Source organism: Typha latifolia, chromosome 6 (genome assembly GCF_019914945.1).
Source record: "Typha latifolia isolate L0001 chromosome 6, TyphaL0001v2, whole genome shotgun sequence".
In the NCBI taxonomy this organism is placed as follows: domain Eukaryota; kingdom Viridiplantae; phylum Streptophyta; class Magnoliopsida; order Poales; family Typhaceae; genus Typha; species Typha latifolia.
The window spans coordinates 2,791,207-2,816,015 of NC_133091.1; the positions used below are offsets into that span (position 1 = coordinate 2,791,207).

At 38.5% G+C, this 24,809-nt stretch overlaps 2 protein-coding genes across 2 annotated transcripts; one reads left to right on the forward strand and one right to left on the reverse strand.

Moving 5' to 3' along the window:
- Positions 1–113: 113 nt before the first annotated feature.
- Positions 114–6,239, reverse strand: LOC140791236 (nicotianamine aminotransferase 1-like). The gene is made up of 8 exons (XM_073141674.1): positions 6,091–6,239; positions 5,700–6,007; positions 2,845–3,184; positions 2,272–2,484; positions 1,105–1,164; positions 865–1,020; positions 690–783; positions 114–416 (listed from the first exon to the last, which is right to left on the reverse strand). Exons 1-8 carry the CDS (start codon positions 6,106–6,108, stop codon positions 283–285), a joined length of 1,323 nt encoding a protein of 440 aa, XP_072997775.1. The 5' UTR covers positions 6,109–6,239; the 3' UTR covers positions 114–282.
- Positions 6,240–7,987: 1,748 nt separating this feature from the next.
- On the forward strand, positions 7,988–24,345 carry LOC140791122 (probable ATP-dependent DNA helicase CHR719). Its single transcript, XM_073141525.1, has 12 exons — positions 7,988–8,446; positions 9,594–9,750; positions 16,074–16,138; positions 17,322–17,516; positions 17,610–17,759; positions 18,031–18,435; positions 19,601–19,860; positions 19,944–20,165; positions 21,029–21,236; positions 21,321–21,474; positions 22,735–23,334; positions 23,433–24,345. Exons 1-12 carry the CDS (start codon positions 8,198–8,200, stop codon positions 24,137–24,139), a joined length of 3,372 nt encoding a protein of 1,123 aa, XP_072997626.1. The 5' UTR covers positions 7,988–8,197; the 3' UTR covers positions 24,140–24,345.
- The last annotated feature ends 464 nt before the right edge of the window (positions 24,346–24,809 follow it).

Here is a 24,809-nt window from a genome sequence, read left to right on the forward strand (position 1 = left end):
TTTTCTCCAATAAAATCTTACAGATATCTAATTGAAACTTTTGAGATTAATCGATGTGCAACAACTTACAAATTAATCACACCTGATAATATGAGAAATTGGAAGATCAGGGGTAGCTCAGAATTCTATTCATTTCCTCTCTCGAGAAACTACAGAAACATGAACTTTTTCTCTAATTCCAAAATTTAGTACAAATATATGCAACTAACTTGAACAATGAAAGACTATAAGTTAATGTTTCTAATTCTGAAGGAGACTTCAGAAATATTTACTTAATTATATTTACTTTGACAAGAAAATTTGCTGATTTTGCCTCCTCCTGCAGAAAGATTCAATCCTATCACAAGCCTCCATCACCAGATCAGCAGGAACTCCAAAGAATATCCTCACCCAGTTCTTTAATCCAATGACTGAACCTAAAATTACATAACCTTCACAATGAGCAATTGGCACGTATATTTATATAAAACAATTTAAATTAAAAGAGAAAGCAGAATGTAGTTATTATGATCAAACCAAAGTCAAATACTTATCATGATGATGAAACGAGTGAAGGTAACTAAAATAAAACTGCGGGACTTATACTATTGAGAAACGTGTACTAAAATGTAGGTTTTGGTATGCAGAAGGTCCAAATAGGTTTGGCATTGCTACAGTCAGTATTAGAACAATTGCCAAAATCACCATACCTGGTACCACCAAAACAGATTCTTCTTTTATCAACTCTCTAGCAAAGTCCAAGTCATCTCTGATGCCAGATAGAAGTGTTGTTTTGACTTCAACCTGCCATTCAGAAAGGTCCAGTCTGATTCAATTATATAACTGTGATCTCAATAGTCAATAGTGTACTCAATAATATCTTACCATCATGAACATGGAACCCTGGGGCCTTGAATAACACTGCAGCGCTTCAATGTGATCTATTCTTCTATATAGTGCATTGGCTGATGACTCCAATAAGGCAAGGACATTTCTATGGAATTCTTCATGTGAATCAGACAGAATACTAGGAACTGCAGCCTGTTGTGAATTCAGCCAATATGAGTGTTGCTTTAGGGAATAAAACAGCTAAAAGGAAAAAAAATTTAAAGAGAGGTGATTAACCTGAACTATTGAAGATGGACCAGAAGTTACATTCATTAGCATCTCAGTGGCCACCCTGACCTTTCATAGCAACAAACAAAAATAGCATTCATTCACATGAAAGATTTTAGAGAAATCTAGTAAGATAACCTGCATTAGACTTTCTAAAAGATAATAAACAGGAAAAATTAATATTATTCTTCTTATGATATCTTCTTTAGCTTTAAGAATTTTCTCATCCAAAAGTATTGCATTAATGCAGAGCATAGTTAATGATGATTAAGAAAGTCATAAAGCAGTCGGAACACTCCATTAACCAAGTCATAATGATTAGTCTTGTTGAGTAGCCTTGGGCTAAAATGGGCATCATGTAGCAAAGCTAGAAGGAGATATGAGGTTGAAATCAAATCAAGCTCATACTCTTTTGTTGAACAAAGAATAAAACACTATGGTTTTTGCACTTAAGGAATAATGCTTTACAAAACGCTTTGGTAGGGGAGAAGGATGTGAGGCAAACATCACAAATTCTCTTTGCAGATTTAAGATTTTCAAATATACCATGTCTAAGTATAAAGCCCAAATGTTGTTTTAGGTTTGTTCACAAAATTCAGTAACAAACATGGAAACAGAAGAAAAGCAATATTACAACTATAGTTAAGGATATCAAACCAAAAGCAATAGTTTTTATTCTAAATAATAAATATCATGAACTTGAATTTATCATGCAATTCACATTTTAATACTTTCATACAATGAATTTATACTGGTTTCTGTAACAATAGAAACATCTATGAACATTTCAAGAGTATCAATATACACGAAAGATACCTGGCCAAATTAAACTTGCATGTTAAGTATCAGCGAATATAATTTTCCTTTTATTATTTTTCCCAGTGCATGGAAATAATAATGCTAGTGTTCATGCTCATTAGTTGCATCCTATTATAAGCGGATCTGCCAGCTGACACCACAAAGTTTAATTATAATAAACTAATGTGGTAACATGGATACTGATTATTCAGTTATAGAGAGTTGAAAGGATGGAAATTCTTCACTTTGTGAAGAATGGACTAATAAACAAGATACAACGATTAGATGATTGCAAATATTTAGCTAGAATGCCGTAAATAAATAAAGGTTTAAAAAAAAAGAATTGCAAAACTACATCTGCTAGAATTTGCCACATACTTGTTTAAGAGTTCCTTGTTGGTCACACATGGCTACCCATCCAAGGCGCCAACCAGGAATCATCCAGCGCTTTGACAATGCTCCTATAGTAATAATTGGTGCCAAGTGAGCATACGAAGTCATCGGCACAAATTTGTTTCCTTCAAATGTCATATGCCCATATATCTCATCTGCAATAACTGGAAGATTTAACTGCCCTGCGGTCTCAGCAATCTGCATTAGAAAGTGTACCAGAATTTTATCAATTTCGTCACCAAAACTGTCATTATCTTGGTACCCAGTATTGCAATATAACTAGTAAAACCAACACTCTAAACTGGCAGATAGCAATCAGCTTAGGGATATTTTCATTTACCTCCTTCATTTACTTCCCCCTATACGAACCCTTAACTAGATAGCCTATCTAGAAAAAGAAAGAAAAAAAACTCATTTTATCAACTATTAATCCAGAAAAAAACATAGGAAATCAGAGGAAAATAGAATACACAGCATTGTTCGTAGAAAAATTAAGAGAAAAAAAGAGGGGCAGAAATTTTTCAAAGATTTAATAGAAAGAGAGTTTAGAAGTGTGACCTGGAGGAGATGGGCCGGCGAGTAGACGGCGCCGCAGGGATTGTTGGGGTTGATGACGACGATGCCGACGGTGTCAGCATCGGCGAGGGATCGGAGGTGGGTCAGGTCGATCTCCCAGTCCCGGCGGGGGAGGAGATCGTAGTAGCGGGGCTCGACGCCGGAGAGCTCGCATGCGGACTCGTAGGGGGCGAATCCCGGACGAGGGAGGAGCAGATTGCACCCCGGCCGCGCAAGAATCGTCACGCATACTTGGATCGCCTGCGTCCCGCCTACAGTTAGGAACACGTCGGCCTCGCGGATGACGTGCTTCGCGCCTTTGGACAGGTACTCTGCCACCGCCCTGTTCTTGGTTTTTCGAAGAACAGAATAAAAAATAAAAAATAAAAAGGAATATACAAAAGTTGAAGAGGATGAGAAAGATTAAAAACTAATGCATGGTTTCTACCAAAAACTAATTAAACTTGTCAAATACATGGCTTGGTCTTCTTTTGAAGAGAGGGGTCGATTTGTAAATAGTAAAAGTGAGAGGTTGATTTTGTAAACTTGTCAAATTATGGATAGTTAAAGATTTGACCCTCAACCATCGAGTGTTTTGCTATGTACTAATATAAACTCACTCCAATTTAAAACTCTTTCCATCTTTAATTTGGAATGCGATCCGGATCGTTGAACAGTGCGATTGAATGTTGCGTACAATTTTCTCCTTAATTAAGAATTCTTCTCTAAATTTTGACCACCTATCTGTTAGTAATTGAGATTCAATTCTATGCAGTCAAATACATGCTGATGTATTAGTCATGCACTTGCACTGCCAATTACACACTCAGATTTACCAGAACGGATGCTTTTTCTAACAAGTTCTCTTGGAAACCTATTAACCAAGTCTTAACATGCATATCATCTTGCCTGAAATAAAAAAATATTAAATGCAAGCAGTACAGTAGAATAGTTACTAAATACCATGGTACATTAAAACTAGAGGATAATTACAATAAGATCAGCTGAACTATTGCTCATTTTTATATACATATTCTTATCTTACTTTAACTATTGCACCTTCACTCATGTTAATGAAAATATCAAATAATTATTTTACTATTATATTTCTAAAGGATCTAAAATTAACCACATGACACTAGATCACATTTATTTTGTAATTAAAAATCGAACAGATAACTAACAAATAAAAAAAAATTTAATAAGTGAAGGCGGTGGACGCTAAAAATTGGCAATAATTCATGGAGATTATGTAAAATTATCCTTAAAACTAGTTTGCAAACACTTCCTACTTGCACATCAAATGTGACATGTGGTTAAAGTTAGAAAGGAAGAAACTCATCTTAAAACGCAAAGCCTACTTAGGAAACGATCCACAACGCTAGCCCAAACTGGCAAACTAATCATCCTACGAAATTGGACGGTTGCCCAGCGAAGGCCCTCACAGGGGACGTGGAGAAGAGAGCACACGCGGGTGAAATCTCGACCGTCAAAACTCGTGACTCAGAGTTCTTAGGTGGGCCCACAACTGGTGGCTTCACCTCACCTAGTCACCTAGTTACCTAGTCACCTAGTCACCTTCGTTCGTCCAAGGATATCCACGAAAAGGTAAGAGGGCAATTAGGCAAAGTAATCGGGAAGATAAGTACAAATACGAGGACAAGAATAAGACACTATCCATGTTGAACTTCTCCTAGGATAAGAAGGATGGAATAAGAAGCAATGGCTGCAGTGCGAAAGATAAGTACTAATGAGGGATGAAACTAGACGCATGCTAAAATGAATTTTATTTGAGATAGATTCAAATCTTGGGGGATAGATGATAAAGCAAATGAAAGATTATTACTACTAGAATCATGCTCTTATTGTTACTTAATTAAATTAATACGATTGGAATTTAAACTTGAAAATACTCTACAATATAAATCTAGAATCCACAATAACTTGAAATTAGTAATTTTTAGAGTAATTAGTGAGACTTAACATGGTATCAGATTAAGAGACCCCAAATTTAAATTCCACCTACATAGAGTGATAGAAATAAAATAATTAAAAAAATTTTGGGTGAAATCACAACTACGTGGAAAAAGAACAAACTCAAAGAAGATGGCAAAGAGTCTTTATCAAAGAAAGCAATAGATCAAACTATGCACACAGACTAGGCTAGATTAGGCCAAATGGCCAATTGTTGACAAAGATAAGAGTTTGGCAAGTTGTCATCTCCATTGACACAACTCCCTCACAGTTGGAAAGTTGTTCAATTCCTCCTCTCTAATATACTTTTAAATATTTTCAGATATCAATCAACCACAAAAATTCACAAGCATCTATCAGAAAGATATGATTCCAAGACTCAACCCTTTAAAACCTCAACCTCTTACCACTGATCTATTCTTGTAGCATTTCTCCACTCTAATAATTATAACTTCAAAAATTCCCTACTTCTCTTTAAAAAAAAAAAAATTATATATATATATATATATATATATAAATTTCAAAAAAATAATAAAATGACTGCACCCCACCTCAGTGAATCCATAATAGAGGTCGTATGATTTGATCTCATTATAATTTATTTCTTTTCGTTATAGCTTGTTTTTTAGGAGAATTGTGTGATTATTCAATTTATATATCAGTAAGGATTAGCCCATCTCTTAAACACATAGTTTATGGGTTAATAATTAAAAATGTATAATATATGACTAGAAAAGAGTTTATTTTATTTTTTCCTAGAAATCATATATGAAGTTTTCTTAAATATATTAAGTTAGATTGCTAATGATTTTTAAACCTAGCTCAGATTGAGTGGCCCAAAACAATAGCAAGAGATTTAGAATCGCAATGCAACTTGGACTCACCTTCGCGCGAAGGGGAACCCAAAAGAGGGCGCATAGCAATCGAACGACGCCGATTTGACGGCGGCGACGACGGCTTCGGTGGCAAACTCGCTCCCTTTGCGGAAGCAAGCGAACGAGGAGGCGTCTCCGACGCCGAGCGAGATGAGCTTCTTCTCCGGACTGGCGTTCGCGAGCAGTTCCGCCACCACTCCCCTTATCGAGGTTTTATTCCCGGATAAGATGGGGTTGCACTTCACCATTTCGCCTCCTTTGGCCGGTAATGCCGCTTTGGAAATGCACACGACGTTGCTGTCTGGCGAGATCGGAGCCTAGGGAATGGAATCGGAATGATTAGAAGAGTTAGATCTTTGTTTGATTAGAGAAGGATTAATTTAGGGGTTTAGCGAATTACCTGCGTTGTGGGTGCCATGAGAGAGAGAGAGAGAGAGAGAGAGAGGAGAGGAGGAGAAGAACACTTGGGAGGTTCCTTCTTAGCGATAGGCAACGTGGGATGTTATAGCACTTGTATAGTTTTGGTTGGGGGAGTAGGGCGAGATTAACTTTTAAAGACCAACCAATTAAAGCAGGTAGGTATCGTTCCCAATGACTAAAGAGGTTGAGTTCTAATTCTATCTCTAAATAATATTATAGATAAATCATTTAGTAGTTTAATAGTTTAACTTGATTTAGTTGATAGCTCGATACTGATTAATTTAGAGGAGCAGCTCGACAGCGCGATGGTTTAGAGCAAGTCTCGGTAGTATTTGGTTCGAAGTAATTATTTGACAACGCATATAACTGAAGCCTATAACTAGACAGTTAAAAACTTAGTGAGGTCTAAGTATTTTTGTACCTAAAGAGATTATTTCTTTGTTCGGCTTATATCTAGCCTTAGGACTTATATATAATAAAAAATTAAAAATAACCATTCAAAGACTTTCTAATTTCTTATATCTAATTTTATTTTTATTTTATTTTTCTCTTATTTTTATTTTAAGCTTCCGTGAGTCTTCTGGCCAACCTAGATGTAAGATGTAGTATGATCCACGTCATTCTATCGATCACGTGTTTTTATTTGAAGGAAAATATACGAGGGTCGTATAATTTAAACTAATGTGATTGGAGTCACACAGTTGACTAATCATTTCATTTGCTCTTCTAGAGAAAAAAAATGTGACACTTTACAATTTTTTTTAAATTTTATATACTATCATAAATTATTATTAGATAACTTTCGTTAATTTTTTTTTGTCACTTTGTCCTCTTTAATTGTTATCAACCAAACAAGAAATAGTTAAAAAAAAAATAGACCCCTCAAAAAGAAATTTTTTTGCCCTCCTAAGTCTGTGGGATTATTACGAAGAGAAATTCTTAATTAGAGATTGCGATACATGACAGAGGATATTCAATAACTCAAAATGTAGTAACTTTAGGTGATAGAGATCACAGTTTGAATTCTTAGTTTTAGTTTAGACCATACACAAAAGAAAAACTGAAATAAATTATTTTCGTTAATTATAACTTTTTTCAGGTTCAATCTTAGTTTTTAAATATAATTACACTTAGATTGCTTAAATTATCATTATTTTTGATACAACCCTCTGTAGATCTTTTGTCGCACATAGACCTTTGAATAATTAAAAATATCTCAAACACTCGTTCGGTTAAATTTTTATTATTACATGCAAATTATGTGTTTCGACATGTTTACTCTTATATTTCGAAGAAAAAAATAGAGAATTTTTTTTACCACAAATATAAATATAGAGGTGATTTGATCTTTTGATCTTTTTATTCTATGATATTAGAGGGTGAGATCATTTTAGTAATATAGAGGTTTATATAAAAATGGTGATAATTTATAAGATATAAATATAATCATCCCTAGTTTCTAATAAGAAGTCTGGATCGACATTACTCTATTTCAAATAAAACATCAAAGATGAGAGATACTTGTCATCCTATTCTCGGCTGCCTCATATTATGAGAATAATTCACAAATAAATTGAACATAAGAGGTTTGAGAGATCTAAGGATGCATATCATCATGCCATTAATTAAATGGGTGATGATTAAGATGTAGTATGCTTCCTATTGCTATTTGTCAAGGTCAAATTTTGGTTGACTGATTGGATTCAGGTTAGATTCAATTTAGATCCGATTCAGAAGCTGAATCCATTCCACATCGGACTTGGGGCGGACTTTTAGAAAAATAAGATCGGACCCGTTATGGACAGGGCAACATTGCGGAGTCAAACCCGATAAGATATTGCTACTATAAACAAAGTAGCAATCGGATCTTCCCTCCTCTTTCGGATATTTCTATTTCGCCCTTTTCAGCACAAAAGAGGAGACGGCGAGGGAGCGAATTCGATCAGCGAGGAGAAGAGAAGGGAGGCAAATTTACAAAATCAAAAAGGAGGAAAACAAAAAAAATAGAAAAGAAAATCGACCGTTGCCTTCCTCGTATTTGAATCGGGAGGGAACTAAAAGAGCTCTCTCTCTCTCTCTATCTGTCAATGGCGACTTCTGTGGAGAACCCTAATACTTCTCTACCGGATCGCGTCGCGGAGAAGGCGAAGACCTTAATCGGAGCACTCAACCTCATCTCCCGCAACCTCCCGCTTCCGCCCGACGTCCTGAACGCCGTCTCCTCCATCTATCATGACGCTGGAGACGCCTCGGCGGCGCCGGAGGAGGGGGTCGAGGCGGAGGCGGAGGCGGCGGAGGAAGGTGGGGGCGGTGCTGCTTCTTGCGAAGATGATTCGGTAGGTTCCCGGCATCTGCCTTTCTTGGGTGTTTGGTTTGGTCAAAAGGAGTGATTTTGGTGATAGAAGATCTATTAGGGTTTTGGAAGATGTTTTTTTTTTCTTTTTCTCGAAAAGTATTTTTACGTTAATTTTTCGTGAAATTTCTGGTATTTGTAGGGGATTTTTTTTTTCTGGCCGCTAAATGAGCTTCTTTTGGGTGCTGAAACTTAGCTGATAAACGCGTATTTTTTAATATATTAGAGGATTCGTGAAGAGATTAGGCTTTATGGTTTTGCGATCCAGGTGGAGAGTTGAGGCGGTAACAGTAAGATCACCGACTAAGCACGAATCATCAATTGACATTCGTTTTGCCTTTTTATTGATTTTGACGATTGGATCTCTCTATGAATGGAAAAAGGGTGCTTCGGATCGGGAAATTATCGAGTAATCGGGGAAAAAGAAGACCCGATTTTTAGGAATGCATTACTAACTTGAATCTTCCATTTTTTTTTTTTTTGTCTTTTGTTCAAACGAAGGTTGTAGTCGGTAATATATCAAATCACAACTTCGTTGTCCTCCTTGTCCTTAAAAGTACTTCCCGTATTTGGAGAACTTTGGCATGATTGTATTACTAAGTGCATCAATTTCTTTTCATTATGTACTTCTAGTTAAATACAGAATAGAATGCACATAGCAGTGGTAATATTATTCTATACTTTTTGTCCTTGACCAGCATTTCTGTTCAACTCTAGCAGAAGATGGTTGCCTCTGATGGATTATATAATTCGGGAGAGAGGACTTTATGGCTCCTGTGCATTAACTAATCATCCTGAAAATTTTCATCAATTTGGAGCCTTTTTTTTCCTTTTCCTATTTTAACTTACAGTCTTACAAGATATCGGTCATTTAAAAATTGATGCAAGTACTCTGACATTTATTCGTTATTTCATCTTTTATGCCTCAGCCTACATATTATGCTAGACTGACTGGCATTATTTGCAACACCATTTTTATGGCTCATTGATAGATTGAATCTGGAATAAACTCACTTTCTTGTTGTAGTGCAAACACTCTGTCCTGAATCTCTTTTCATTGCCTATGCATCTTGCTATCTAGTAGACACGATGTCATTTTCGTTCTTTTTTTGAAATGAATTCTTTTACAGTGTTGCGGGGTTTCATCAAGTGGTACTTTGTTAAAAGAGCTTGAAGATGCAATGCTGGAGGAGCGACAAGTTAGTCGCATGTCTTGTTCAGCATTGACAAGAACAAAGGAAAATCGTTTTTGTAGCTCTATCCAGCATCGTCTTACAGAACTTGAAGGTTATAACTTATGGCATTTTATTCTCTAGAGTGTCAGCTTTATATTTACACCAAGCATGCTTTGTGGATCTAATTGTAAATATTTAATTAGATTTCAGATTTCTATCCAAAGAGTTCCAATTCACGCGGCAGCTATAGTATATATACTATACTTACCATTGCTATGTATGGTTAATGGATTTTAATTTAATTATTAGCTAAAATTTACACATTTTGATAGGTCCCTGCTACTTTTACTTTAACTTGGGATGCGCTGTTATACTAGTGTCAATTGATTTATCTCAGTTGTTGACATTCCCTTAGGAAAGGTAGATCACTTCTTTTGGTGTTTTTGGAATTGAGTTGCTTAATGTGTTTCTGCATCGTGAGTCAGAATCCCTCAGTTCTAAAAGAAAGACTTTCGCCTTTGAGACTTTAGGGATCATTGATGTTACTGAACTTGATGATATGATGACAAGTGACTGATACGATCCTTCCTCGGCTATAGGCTCTGATACCAGCTTGATACGAACCCTCTTTTGGTGCTATGGCTCTGATACCAGATTGTTACGATCTTGCACGGAACTTTAAGATAAGATCCCGAAATATCCCGCCGTTGGATCACTGTGAAATTTTGATATGTTGTAGGCCCGGAAAAGAGCTTTCCAACGGATCTAGTTTCAGGCGAATCGGAGTTGGGGATCTCGAGATATCGTTCGTTTAGTAGACGAACGTCAGGATACTCTGTTTTTGGATTCCGTGGATGAAGGCACGAAATCCTGGGTAATGGTGGATTGTGGAGGGCCGGTGTTGATGGGGTGGCATCGGTGTAAAAGTGATGGTGGAAGGGTTATGGATGATGGAAAAGTTAGGGATAGCGATGGATAAATTGGAAGAAGGGGGAGAAGAGGGCCACTCCTAAGGGACTAGGGTGATTGGCCTGTCGAGGGAGATTAGAAGCGGCGTCGCCGGGGAGATTGAGGGAACGGGAGCGAAGAAGATGAAGGAGGCAAGGCAAACTCAATTCTCAATAATCAATTCCTAATTTTGGTTGCCCTACACATACTTTTATAGGCTAACCAACAACTCAATCTTATCCTAAAACACAATCTTATCCTAAAACTCAATCTTATCCTAAGGTAAATCCAAACTCGAGACGACGTCGGTGAAGTCCGAATCGTATCAATCCACCACGCTTCCGCAACCTTGTCCTCAAGGTTTGAAATTTGGGAAGCGATCCATGATGTCTGTCTCGATCGTCCTAGGCATCCCATGCAAGCGTGCCACTTCCCGAACAAAAATTTCAGCAACCCTTTTTGCTGAAAACGGGTGAGACAATGCTATGAAATGTGCATACTTGCTCAGTCTATCCACCACAACAAACACCACCGATTGTCCTCGAACTTCCGGCAGCCCCTCGATGAAGTCCATGGAGATATCCTCCCAAATACGCTCACGGTATCGGTAGTGGTTGCGGTAGCCCGCTAGGCTTGAGTGCCTCCGATTTGGCTCGTTGGCAGATTTGACATTCACGCACATACTTCTTCACGTCCGTCTTCATCCCGGTCCAAGTACAGTTTTGGGCCAGCCGCTTGTAAGTACGTAATACCTCTTCATGACTGCTATAGGAGTATCATGGAAGTGTGCCATCAATAGCCTCCGTAGCTCTTCGTTTCGGGGTACCTTGATTCGCCCGTGCTCTAGTACTAACCCATTGCGCTCCTCGTGCTCGGGGTTGCTTGAGGGGTTCGCTCTCAACTCCTCCATGAGTCGGACCAGATCACTATCCTCTCGCACCGGCTCTTCGTAGATCTGAAAAGAAAGGAAAAGTGGGTGCCGAGAAAGAAGCGAGCTCTTTTTTTTTTTTGAAAGTTCAAGCAGCGGTTTACTTCCATCCAACAACACTCTCGACCATCTCTCCAAAAGGTCAATGTGAGGCTTATAAAATCAAGGTCACGGGCCCCAAGCTCCGAAGCCATTGGGTCCCTAAAACAATATCGGCACCTTGCAAGGCCAATGGATAAAGATCCAATGTGAAAGTTTGGCCTTGCACCTTCAATTCTGCACCTCCACAAATAGAATCGCGCGCAAGGTGGTGCCATCTCAATCGTCACATCGAACCCTTCCGTGGGTTCCGACTCGAGCCCAATCTTCCTAAGGAGCCTCTTGTCAATGAAGTTGTGGGTGGACCCGGTGTCAATCAAGATTCTCTTTGTGGTCTTCTTGACTACTCCGTTCACCCGCAATGTCTTTGGCGCCGCCGTCCCCGAATAAGCGTGGAGGAAGATTTCAGCTATCACGTCCTCCACGTTTTGCTCCTCAACTTCTTCTCCTCGATGTCCAGCCACATCTCGCGCTTTGGCTGCAAGCTCATCCTCCGCTTCCTCCAATCCATCGATGAGCATCACCGATCCCATCGGTTTAGCACAACGATGCCCTGGTACAAACTTCTCATCACAACGGAAGCATAAGCCCTTGGCTCTTCTTTCTTCTACTTGGGCGAGGTGTGAGTGCTCGCCCGGACCTCTAGGTGCGTACTTCACATCTTGGGATGGCTTCAAGGGTGCTCGAGGAGGTATCAATGCCGTAGCAGCTCTTGGTACTCCGCTAGTGTTTCCCGCCGCTATGTTTGGTAGAGCTTGAGTGCGGCTTCCTTGGCTTGTCCAACTACGCTTCCAGTGTATCTTCATGGCTCTATGCTTGTCTTCCATAAGCACCGCATCTTGGAAGGCCTCCTTTAAGGTTCTAGGCCTTAAAGCCCTCACATCGGCTTGTATGTCACCCCGCATGCCCGGAGATGAAGGTCTTTGCGAAGTTCTTTGATCCGTCCATGGTGGATGACATCGGCTACTAATCCTCTCAAATTCTTCTTGGTATGACCCAACCGTGGTCTTCTGAACCGTCTTTGAGAGGAGAGCATCAAAGTCTTCATAGCCCGATACTCCAAATCGCCGTGTGATATCGGCGCAAAATTCAGCCCAAGTTTCGATGGTCTCAATGGCATTGGCTGATCGAAACCCATGAAGCGCCGCATCCTCAATGTGGAAGCTTGCAAGCGTCACCTTGTATTCTTCCGCCGTACCTTGGTATGCAAAGAATTGCTCCGCCCTATACAACCAATCAATTGGATCGCCACCTTTGAACTTGGGGAATTCGAGACGCACGACTTGTCCACGAATGCCGTTGTCTCGTTCGGATCATGCCCAACTCCTTGTCTAACCGGCGGAGGATGCACCATGAAGGGTTGATGATCCCTCCTTCGGTTTAGATCAACTCGCCGTGGTTCCGGATCGTATCGGCCCGCCCATGGATCTTGATCTCCAATGTGGTCTCCATGGTGATTCGCTCGTCGGATGGGTTCACCGCAACCGGGTCTGGTGTAACCATCCTTGCTTGCCTCTCGCCCATAGGGTGGTGGTAGCAGCGGCTCTTGTGGTTGCAAAGGCTGAACCGGTGAGGATTGATTCAAGGGGGTGGACTCGCGTCGTGGGGTCGATGGTGCCTTCCCGTTAGACATTGCTTCCCTTGGCGCCCGTAGTTCCCGCATCATCTCCATCATCATCGGTGGTTGATGGCCATCTGCTCGAAATAGACCCCAACATGGATAGAACGCTAGGCTCTTCCGTATTCCGATTAGATCGGATGGTTCCGCGGGTGGAAGTCCCCGCAATCGTCTCTTCCTCCTCTATTGGGAGAATCTCTTCTTCATCATCACGCCGTGCAGCCATGGATCTGGTGGTCGTCATTGGAAGCGCTTGTCCGAGGAACGGTGGCTCGATACCAGCTTGATACGATCCTTCCTCGGCTATAGGCTCGATACCGGCTTGATACGAACCCTCTTTTTGGTGCTATGGCTCGATACCAGATTGTTACGATCTTGCACGGAACTTTAAGATAAGATCCCGAAATATCCCGCCGTTGGATCACCGTGAAATTTTGATATGTTGTAGGCCCGGAAAAGAGCTTTCCAACGGATCTAGTTTCGGGCGAATCGGAGTTGGGGATCTCGAGATATCGTTCGTTTAGTAGACGAACGTCAGGATACTCTGTTTTTGGATTCCGTGGATGAAGGCACGAAATCACGGGTAATGGTGGATTGTGGAGGGCCGGTGTTGATGGGGTGGCATCGGTGTAAAAGTGATGGTGGAAGGGTTATGGATGATGGAAAAGTTAGGGATAGTGATGGATAAATTGGAAGAAGGGGGAGAAGAGGGCCACTCCTAAGGGACTAGGGTGATTGGCCTGTCGGGAGATTAGAAGCGGCGTCGCCGGGGAGATTGAGGAACGGGAGCGAAGAAGATGAAGGAGGCAAGGCAAACTCAATTCTCAATAATCAATTCCTAATTTTGGTTGCCCTACACATACTTTTATAGGCTAACCAACAACTCAATCTTATCCTAAAACACAATCTTATCCTAAAACTCAATCTTATCCTAAGGTAAATCCAAACTCGAGACGACGTCGGTGAAGTCCGAATCGTATCAATCCACCACGCTTCCGCAATCTTGTCCTCAAGGTTTGAAATTTGGGAAGCGATCCATGATGTCTGTCTCGATCGTCCTAGGCATCCCATGCAAGCGTGCCACTTCCAGAACAAAAATTTCAGCAACCCTTTTTGCTGAAAACGGGTGAGACAATGTTATGAAATGTGCATACTTGCTCAGTCTATCCACCACAACAAACACCACCGATTGTCCTCGAACTTCCGGCAGCCCCTCGATGAAGTCCATGGAGATATCCTCCCAAATACGCTCTGGTATCGGTAGTGGTTGCAGTAGCCCGCTAGGCTTGAGTGCCTCCGATTTGGCTCGTTGGCAGATCGGTGGTGTTTGTTGTGGTGGATAGACTGAGCAAGTATGCACATTTCATAACATTGTCTCACCCGTTTTCAGCAAAAAGGGTTGCTGAAATTTTTGTTCGGGAAGTGGCACGCTTGCATGGGATGCCTAGGACGATCGAGACAGACATCATGGATCGCTTCCCAAATTTCAAACCTTGAGGACAAGGTTGCGGAAGCGTGGTGGATTGATATGAGCGGTCGATTTCACGGCCTGAAGTTTGATTTACCTAGATAAGATTGAGTTTTAGGATAAGATTGTGTTTTATCCTAAAACACAATCTTATCCTAAAACTCAATCTTATCCTAAGGTAAATCCAAACTCGAGACGACGTCGGTGAAGTCCGAATCGTATCAGTGACATCTGATTACAGGGTGAAGGTAGCATCACGAGGGCTATGAGAGAATTTAATTTCAAATGGTTTGGCTTGGCAAATTGGGATTGCATAATGGTGTCATTAGGACTAGAGTGGCATGTCAATTTATTCAGGAGTTAGCAAGCAAGGGAGAGGATTTGTAGGAAGACCAGGTAGGTATCAGACAGAAGTAATTGGAAAGGACATGATAGGCCATTTTGATAAAGAAAGTAGTTAATCGTTTTTTCTTTTTGATATAGAATTATAAGTCATAAGCCCACATGCTAATAATAGGCTATTGGATAGGACATGTTAGGACTTATTGATAGAGAAAGTAAGTGAATCACTTTTTTTTTAAATATAGAATTATAGATATGAGCCCATAAACTAATAATAAACTAGATAAAGAGGCTAACTCTCCTAAATATATAGGTTGGGCAACGAAATTAACCCTTCCAAGAAATGAGTTACAATGAGGTCAAGTTATTGGCTTTAAGGCCTGGTGAAAAGTCTACCAAATACTAACCCCAATATTCACATGGCGAATAAAACCTATGAACTTTATTATGGGATGGTAGGACCCGATTATTGAGCTACAATTGGGGCCTTAATAATATTTATATGTGCAATGGCTCCCACACTAAGAAGGGTATGTAGTCTGTCGTTTTGAGTAAAAGATGAAGTTTGCTCTATATATGTATGTAGACATAATTTCTTCCTAAGTTCTAACAATGCTGGATTTATAAAGTGGAGCCTAAGTTATTGGAAGAGGCTTGACAGTTATTGTTGATTTGTTGTACCAAAATATGAAGTAAAATGTTCAACTTTCTAAGAATATTGTCTTCAAAATGCTAGTGACTATCAAAATCCTCACTTTCACTGCATATACGCTACTATCACTTTCACTTAGAATATTTTAGTCAGATCATCTCTAATTCATGCCATTCAAGAATATTTGATCAGTTTGTAAGATTGACTTCCAATCTGAATTCATCAAGTTCTTGTGAATCAAATAGTGAAATTTGTATGACCTTGTCCTCATCAGCAATTCTTTATACAAATTACTTGTGCATGCCCTAACCTTTTGTAAAAAGAATATTCTTTTGTGGAAAGTTTAGTTGCTTAGCTGATTTTATACTTTTCTGTGTCAGTTTTACCATCAACTAGAGGCGAGGACTTGCAAACAAAGTGCTTGCTTGAATTGTATGGTTTGAAGGTAATTAACTTAGCACAAGATCTAAAGCTTATTTCTTTGTAGTGGAAACTTATGGTGGCCCAATTAAGCCATTTATTATTTTTATATATGACTATATGTTATATGTCCTAGATATATTGTCGACAGCGATACTTGATAGATTTTTAGTTTTATACTAAATAATTCTTGTTTAGCAATTAGATCAGATGGATGTTGTAATAAATTATCTGATCATTGTCTCATATAGTCATTCGGTGTTGCAGATGACATCCTAATATTATTAACTTGTAACATTGCAATTCTTTGAAAAAAATTCTAACCTACTTAGGAGTCCTGAACTAGGCCTATGTTGATCGTCTAATTTTATTTGTTATGCAAAACATTTCAAGTATCATTTTCTTTCCTTACATTTAGAATTCATCATGTTTCATTATTATCCTTGGCACACTTGAAATCAATATTTGCAAAATATATATCCTGTCTTAGGAAAACTGTTAGTTCTTACTCCTCATTTCTAATTTTTCTGAATGAATAAGTAAGTTCTAGATCCTTCGCCATTTTGTGCATCTATTTTTGTAACTTCTTATTTCACATTTAGAAGTCAATGGGATTTATTAGTTCTGTCAGGTCATTATCAACTGTCACTATCAAAACAGTTAAATGTGCATCAATAGATACTTTGAAAAACTAAAAATGATAGACTAATCCAGATCAAGCTGATCTTCAGTTAACCTGCTCAAGTTTTTAGCTTGTTAACTTACAGAATGATATTTGGTTTAACTACAATTCCAAGAGTGGTTGTATAATTGTACTCTAATCTGTGTTTAGCTCCATTAGAATTTCGATAGACTGACATCTGATGCTCCATCATACTTGAGAACTTCTAGAAAGTCTGTATTGAAGAACCAATATTTTATTTCTAAGGTGTTAGAAACTGAATCTTGGTATCCAAACTGTAAATCTGTGTTGCACATGCCAAGTTGAGATTAGCAAGATATAAACATATTTTGTACTTTCTGCTTGCTGTTTCATGCGGAGTTAAGACATCATTATATGGTGTTAAGGTCTACAACTGTTTGACATGCAAAACTGCATTCTGTAATTTTTTATGATTTTCTTTTTTGCCATTATCTTCAGCATGGAGAGGTTGACATAATTAATCATTCCTTTTCCTTCTTCTTTGATAAATATTTTCCTCTTCCAGTTATTAGAATTACAAAAGAAGGTACGGTCTGATGTGAGTGCTGAATATTGGTTACATGAGAAATGCCAAAATCCTGACAAACAATTGTTTGACTGGGGAATGATGCGGCTGCGACATCCTTTTAGCATGTATGGAATTGGAGATTCTTTTGCAATTGATGTTGATGACCGTCATAGAAAGAAGAGATATACAGAGGTTGCTTAGCCCCATTATCTCTTGGAACTTTTCTGCTTGTTAGATCCTTCCTTGAAAGCTAAAATCTTCTTATTTCTGATAACGTCGGTGCAGAGGATATCAAGATTGGAAGAGGAGGAAAAGAATCAAGCTGAAATTAGAAAGAGGAAATTCTTTGCAGAAATTCTGAATGCTGCACGTGAGGTTCAACTGCAAGCGCAAGCTGCTTTGAAACGAAGAAGGCAGAGGAATGATGGGATCCAGGTGTGACGAAAATACATTTGGTAGATCTGTTTACTTTGTGATATAAATTGCACTGTATCACCATGTTTTGTAATACTGAATGTCCAAGCAGTTAGTTTTGTTTGTGGGTTTTAATCTGGAAGGATTCTTCTTAGGATAGTGATATTGAACTAGCAAATACCACCACCCTTTTGACTGATATTTCATTATTTGATGTTGCCTTTTGCATTCTTTCTTGTGGTATAATCAGTTGCTTAAAACATTGAAAAGTATCTAATGTACTTCAATGTAGGGCTGGCATATGAGGACAAGGCAACGTATTACGCGTGCTGAAAAGGTACGGTTTCAGGCATTGAAAGCAGATGACCAAGAAGCATATATGAAGATGGTAGAAGAGAGCAAAAATGAGCGATTGAAAATGCTCCTTGGGAAAACAAATGAGCTTCTTGTTTGCCTTGGAGCAGCTGTACAGAGACAAAAAGATGCTGAGCATCATGATGGGCTTGAAGCTTTGAAAGGGTCTGAATCTGATGATCCCTCACAAATTTCTCTCTCCAAAAGTGAAACCCCAGGGGAGATGTCTTTAGATGATGACATTGACGTTGGCACTGGTGATTCGGCTCAGAATGTAAAGGCAAGTGATTTACTAGAAGGCCAAAGGCAGTACAACTCTGCTGTTCATTCAATTCAGGAAAAGGTATGCAAATAACTTCTGAGTTTGACACCTATATATATTTTCAAGATTAGAATTGTCACATCCGGCATGTTCTTTTTGATGTCCGATTAGATTGTCTTTTCATAGTGTATACTTTCCCTGCAATCTTGGTCGTTTTTCTATCTTTAACCAAATTAAAGACCTGATCTCATAGTATTGCTTCAATGAGTGGAATTTTTTTTTGTTCTTAAGTGTAACCAACCTAATTTTTTACATAATACTAGTTTTGTAAGGAAGTGACTTTGGAAAATCATTTAAGCTGCATTAGGATATGTTATGAATGAGTAGCTAGACTGCCACATGCACTTTTCAGGGATTTAGGAAAGGAAAAACATTTCCTTATAAGCATATTATTGAGGTAAATGGAATGAGAAAAAAGAGTTTACACATTGTTCCCTGTTTGTGATGCATGGAGGCAGGAGCTAAAACTTAGTTTTTAACTGTGTCTACAACTTGTGCCCTTGTTGTTTTTGATGCTGACAGCTTGACAGAAATGTGAATTTGGCAGGATTGTGCCATGAAACTAACTTTGAGGCAATTACAAATGTAGATGTGGATGTTCTCTCTAAGGCTTAAAAACTGGGGTAACATATCCCAAGCGTACTCCTTTGATTGGTCAAAGGCCAAGGATATCATGAGATAAATAGAGGGATAAAATAGTTTGGCCTTTTGGGTGGAATTATTTGCCATAGGGCAAAGGATAAAAAGCACATGTTTTTTTTTTTTACTTCTTCAAAATGGCAATTATGCCCTATGCTGTTCCTCTCAAAAAGCAACTTGTTTGGAATGATTCTAGACTCCTAGAGACATAGGGACTAGGGAGATAAAGTTGCTTCATCCCCCTTCCAAGCACAGCCTAAGAATTAATTAATTTATTTATTCTCCCCTATGAGTCCTAGATCAAAGTTGGTTACTTGCCAATATCACTACTAACTTTCATGATTTCATATTGACATTGAGCAGCATATTTCATGTTTCCACCATGATTTTATAGTTATTGGCTTCTAGTTATCTAGTAAAGTATTTTGCTTTATCTTTCTTTTACTTTTAATTTTTATTATAGAAACCCTCCACCATAGTGTGGGATGTACTGAATAGAGTCAATAGACATTGTTAGTGATGGTTCCTTTTCTGAATAACTTTGTAGGTGACAGAACAGCCATCGATGCTTCAGGGTGGGGAGTTAAGACCTTACCAGTTAGAAGGACTTCAATGGATGCTTTCTCTATTCAACAACAATCTAAATGGTATTCTGGCTGATGAAATGGGTCTTGGGAAGACAATTCAGACCATAGCGTTGATTGCATACTTAATAGAAAACAAAGGAGTCAGTGGACCCCACTTGATAATAGCTCCAAAGGCTGTGTTACCTAATTGGTTACATGAATTCTCTACTTGGGCACCGAGGTACAGTTTCTGATTTTGAAGGTGGAGAGTATTCTTTTCTTTTTCATAAATATATTTTTGTGACCTGTCGATTTGCTCCTCAGTATCATGACTTTTCTCTACGATGGGCGCCCGGAAGAAAGGAAATCAATGAGGGAAGAGTATTTGGGAGAAGAGAAATTCAATGTTATGATAACACATTATGATCTAATACTGAAGGATAAGAAGTTTCTAAAGAAAGTTCAGTGGCATTATATGATTGTCGATGAAGGACATCGCCTAAAAAACCATGAATGTGCTCTTTCTCGTACTCTAGTTGGAGGAGGGTATGCTGCTACTTAATTCATTTTCTAAGTATATCAACTTTGGTTCAAAACTGTGCCTTTTCTGTATTCTTATTACCAGTCATCATTCAGTTTGGTGTAACTGCAGAAGATTATTTTCTTAAATTTAGAATGTCAAGAGCAGACGCTAAATAAAATATAGAATAGCAAGTTAGCAGCCACACATGTTGACGTACTATCAATAAAGTAGGAGAAATTTTCAATTTTATAGATGGCATATACTTAACGAAACTCGTTAGTAAGCACCATGCCTCTTTCAGTTTCAGTCTTAGTAAAAACATCAATATTGAGATATTATTGGTGTTCAGATTCTGTCTGTATTACGATGATGCTTACCCATCCATGTGTGCCATCTACAAGGCTCAAGCAATTCCATCTGCCCTGATGTTCCATCAGCTAATCAGCATATTAATAATGTGCACCCTGCACCTTACTGGCCTTAGGATTTTTTTTAAGGCTTAATTACATTTTACCTCTCTGTATTTTGACTATGAATCACTTTGCCCCCATATACTATAAAAATGTACAAATATCCTCCTAGACCTTTGAAATGTTATAACTCCTTAGATGTCGTTAATAGAAGTCCTAAAATTACCTTTCTATCCCTTTGTAGTTGGAGGGAACTATTATGGTTTCTATCACTTTCGACTTTTCTATTTCTTAGCAGTGGGCTTCTATTTTTTTTAATCTGGTTTCGTACTTGTAATTAATTGCTTATAAGAATTATCTCCACTATCATGCTTAACACCCCTTTAGTAGCTTTTTTCAGTTGGCTCTATCTCATGTTATAATGTGTTATCCTGTCTGTATGTAAAATTTAAAAGAAATCATTTTCTTATTTGCAGATATCGAATTCGTCGTAGACTTTTGTTGACTGGTACTCCAATACAGAACAGTTTGCAAGAGTTATGGTCATTGCTAAATTTTCTTTTGCCCAGCATTTTCAATTCAGTGGAAAACTTCGAAGACTGGTTTAATGCACCCTTTGCAGATCGTTGTGATGTCTCTCTCACTGATGAGGAAGAACTGTTAATTATACGACGTTTGCATCAAGTAATCACTTATACTGTCATTGCTTATTATTTGCTTCCTTTTCTATGAGGCCTTGCAAACTGATGATATTATTTGTTTTCTCAGGTTATACGGCCGTTTCTTCTGAGAAGGAAAAAGGATGAGGTCGAGAAATTTCTTCCTAGCAAAATACAAGTTATCCTAAAATGTGATTTGTCTGCTTGGCAGAAAGCATACTATCAGCAGGTCACTGACATGGGAAGGGTTGGACTAGAATCTGGTATACTAGACTCATTTATTATCTCTCCTTCTTAGCTCTCAATTGCTCAATAAATTTTTGAATGTAGTAAAAATCACCTTAACAAGAAAAGAAAGAGGAGATCAATATGTTTATGAAAAGCTAAAATACATGCTTGGTATTGATGCTCATAAGTATGCCATTGTTACATGCATATCTTCCTAGCATCCAATTTTGAGAATTGAAGGAACATTTGGTAGGTGGGGATGGGTGGATTTGAAGGGGTCAACATTTTTAATGAATGATAGTATGATGTCAAGTTGAAAGTTTTAGGAGAGATCACTGCTCAGGAGAAAATAAAGCTGAACCGGTTCTCTACTTTTGGTTATTTTGAGGAATATGGGGCTTTGTGACCAATCTCCTCTCAGTCTCATAGAAGAGGAGGATGAAGGCTTCAAATTGATCTAGTATTTGTCAAGAAACAGCTTGATGGTATTTCCAAGTTTGAAGGAGAATCTTGGAGAAAACCTAGCTAGCTTTTCTGGATGGAATATTAAAGTTAACAAATCTTTAAATGGCTTGTGCAGACTAAAACAGGTCTGTCTCTTTAGGACATTTTGTTTTCAGTGAGCTGATTACAGGTGTACTAAAGTAATGCAGAATTCCTATGTTACTTTAACTAGGAGCCATTGTTACTCTGAGGAAAACTAACGGCGGGGTTTTGTTAGACAGTAGTTTCAAAAAGCAGGATTCTTCTGGATAAGCTAAAAGTTTAGGGATATTAATAGAACTATAGAAGTAACATAGGGAGAAAGTAAAATAATTTTTTTTCTATATTGAAATACCAAAAGGACTTCCCCTTAACTGTGTAGACCAAAATAGCTAGAAACCTACCTATATTGCAAGTACTTTCTATTTTCTTTTATAGTTGAGAAGAAATGATGGAATTTTGTGTTATCTCATTTTGCATGCTTTGATATTCTGAAACTTCAGGTATTGGTTTATTTCCTAGGCTGTGAAATAAGCTGGTTCTTTGTTTTTAAGCATTTTGATTAACTCGTTACTTAAGCTACCAGATGACCAAACACATCATATATTTCCTAACCTTGGAGCTTGGAATGAAACGAGAAATTTCTGTTGCAATCTCAGATATTGTATTTCTACTACTATTAGTAGAAAATGAAAATTAAAGATCTTTCACATAAAAATGAATTTTAGCATGCTTCACCATGTTACTAATTGTAGCCCTGGTTTTTCTATCATTAATCTTTTAAAATGATTTGTATTATCTTTTTCACACAGGCATGAAATCCAAGTCCCTCCAGAATCTGTCAATGCAGCTCAGGAAGTGTTGCAACCATCCGTACCTGTTTGTGGGAGAATATAACATGTGGCAGAAGGAACAGATTATTAGAGCATCAGGAAAGTTCGAGTTGCTTGATCGTATACTTCCAAAGTTGCAGAGAGCTGGTCACAGAGTTTTGCTTTTCTCCCAGATGACACGCCTCATTGATATTCTAGAAATCTACTTGCAGCTCTATGATTTCAAGTACCTTAGGCTTGACGGTTCGACAAAGACTGAAGAAAGAGGGACATTACTCAGACAATTCAATGCTCCAGACTCTCCTTACTTCATGTTTCTACTTAGCACGCGTGCTGGTGGTCTTGGATTGAACTTACAGACTGCAGATACTGTTATAATCTTTGACAGTGACTGGAACCCTCAAATGGACCAACAGGCAGAGGATCGTGCTCATCGTATTGGACAGAAGAAGGAAGTTCGTGTTTTTGTGTTGATTAGTGTTGGCTCTATTGAAGAGGAGATATTAGAACGCGCAAAACAAAAAATGGGCATCGATGCTAAGGTCATCCAGGCTGGGTTGTTCAACACTACCTCCACTGGTTGGTCTACTTAAATGATGTCACATAATGAACTTCCTCCTTTTATATTTAATTTGAATTCTAACTTGTAGGCACTGATCTCATTTTTCTCTCTGCAGCACAGGACAGGCGAGAAATGTTGCAGGAAATCATGCGAAGGGGTACAAGCTCACTAGGAACAGATGTTCCGAGCGAACGAGAGATAAATCGCCTGGCAGCCCGGAATGATGAGGAGTTTCGATTATTTGAGAAAATGGATGAGGAGAGGCGGCAAAGGGAAAGATACAGATCAAGACTTATGGAAGAAAATGAGGTGCCAGACTGGGTATATCCCAAACATAGCGAGGACAAGACTAAAGGGAATCAAGGCCTAGATTCCCAGAGTAATCAGATAACCAGAAAGAGACATCGTAAAGAGGTGGTGTATGCTGATTCACTAAGTGACGTTCAGTGGATGAAGGCTGTGGAAGATGGGGAAGACCTGTCAAAGATGACTACTAGAGGAAAGAGGAAAGAACACCCTTCTGATGGAGATGAGACTGCCGCTCCTGATGTGGTAAGGCAAAATGTGTTTGAGCAAAGGAATGTAAGCAAAGACATGGCAGATGACGAAAACAGTGACAGCATATCGACCCGAACACCAAGGAAGTTGAAGATTGGATTTGTGCTGCGCAACAAGGAGAATGGTGAAGGTGAAGGTGAAGGTGGAGTTGATAAGAGCAGTTTGCCAGACACCATTTCTACATGGAGGACCCACAAGAGAAGACGATCGAGTCAGGGCTTCTCTAGTTCAACTTCAGATGTAAAAGGAAGAAACGGTTTCTGATTTAACCAGAATTTGGTTGCATTGACCAGGATAATTTTGAAGACAACCATCTAGGACTTATTGTATTATTTGTTAGTGATTTTCATAGTTCTTAGCTACTACTTTGGCAGGATCAATATTCCTAGGATTTAGACTACTATTTGTTTTCTAAACATGAGATCCAATAGACTATTTATATAGATTCTGATCACAATCTCTTTTAATCACCTTTTCCTGTCTGAATTGAATGGAAACATCTACAACTTATATTTCCTTTTGCATCTGATATATGTAGGCTAAAATCAATCTCTGAAGGAGTGACGCTGAATGCATTCTTCATACTAAGTATGTAATGAAAATGGCAGTCAATGTTCTTTTAGTTGGAGTACTGAGTAACTAGTAATTCAGATGGTGTAAAGGTTCAACTCACATTGTTATACTTCTCTTGCTTCATTGACTTTTTGGTGTACCATGTCTTTTCTCATTCTTTTTTTTTCTTCTCGCTGCTGTTATAAGGAGAAGGTTAGTTACATCTCGATCCATTAACTTATTGTCCAATTTTAGATGTAAAGGAAATGCCAAATGATCATTTTATACTTGATCTTTCTCTCTTTCTTTTCTCTACAGTACTTATATCTAAATTATGTGACATTTTTTTACAGAAATAATTGGATGGACAAGTTATGAAAGT

Bases quoted from the DNA above. Each gene is read 5' to 3' on its own strand.
- LOC140791236 (XM_073141674.1), bottom strand. The intron at 1,021-1,104 runs GTTAATCACCTC...AATTCACAACAG, and splicing joins GTCCATCTTCAATAGTTCAG to GCTGCAGTTCCTAGTATTCT. The intron at 417-689 runs GTATGGTGATTT...ATGTAATTTTAG, and splicing joins ATCTGTTTTGGTGGTACCAG to GTTCAGTCATTGGATTAAAG.
- LOC140791122 (XM_073141525.1), top strand. From the start codon at position 8,198: ATGGCGACTTCTGTGGAGAACCCTAATACTTCTCTACCGGATCGCGTC. The intron at 8,447-9,593 runs GTAGGTTCCCGG...ATTCTTTTACAG, and splicing joins CTTCTTGCGAAGATGATTCG to TGTTGCGGGGTTTCATCAAG. The intron at 9,751-16,073 runs GTTATAACTTAT...TTTCTGTGTCAG, and splicing joins TCGTCTTACAGAACTTGAAG to TTTTACCATCAACTAGAGGC.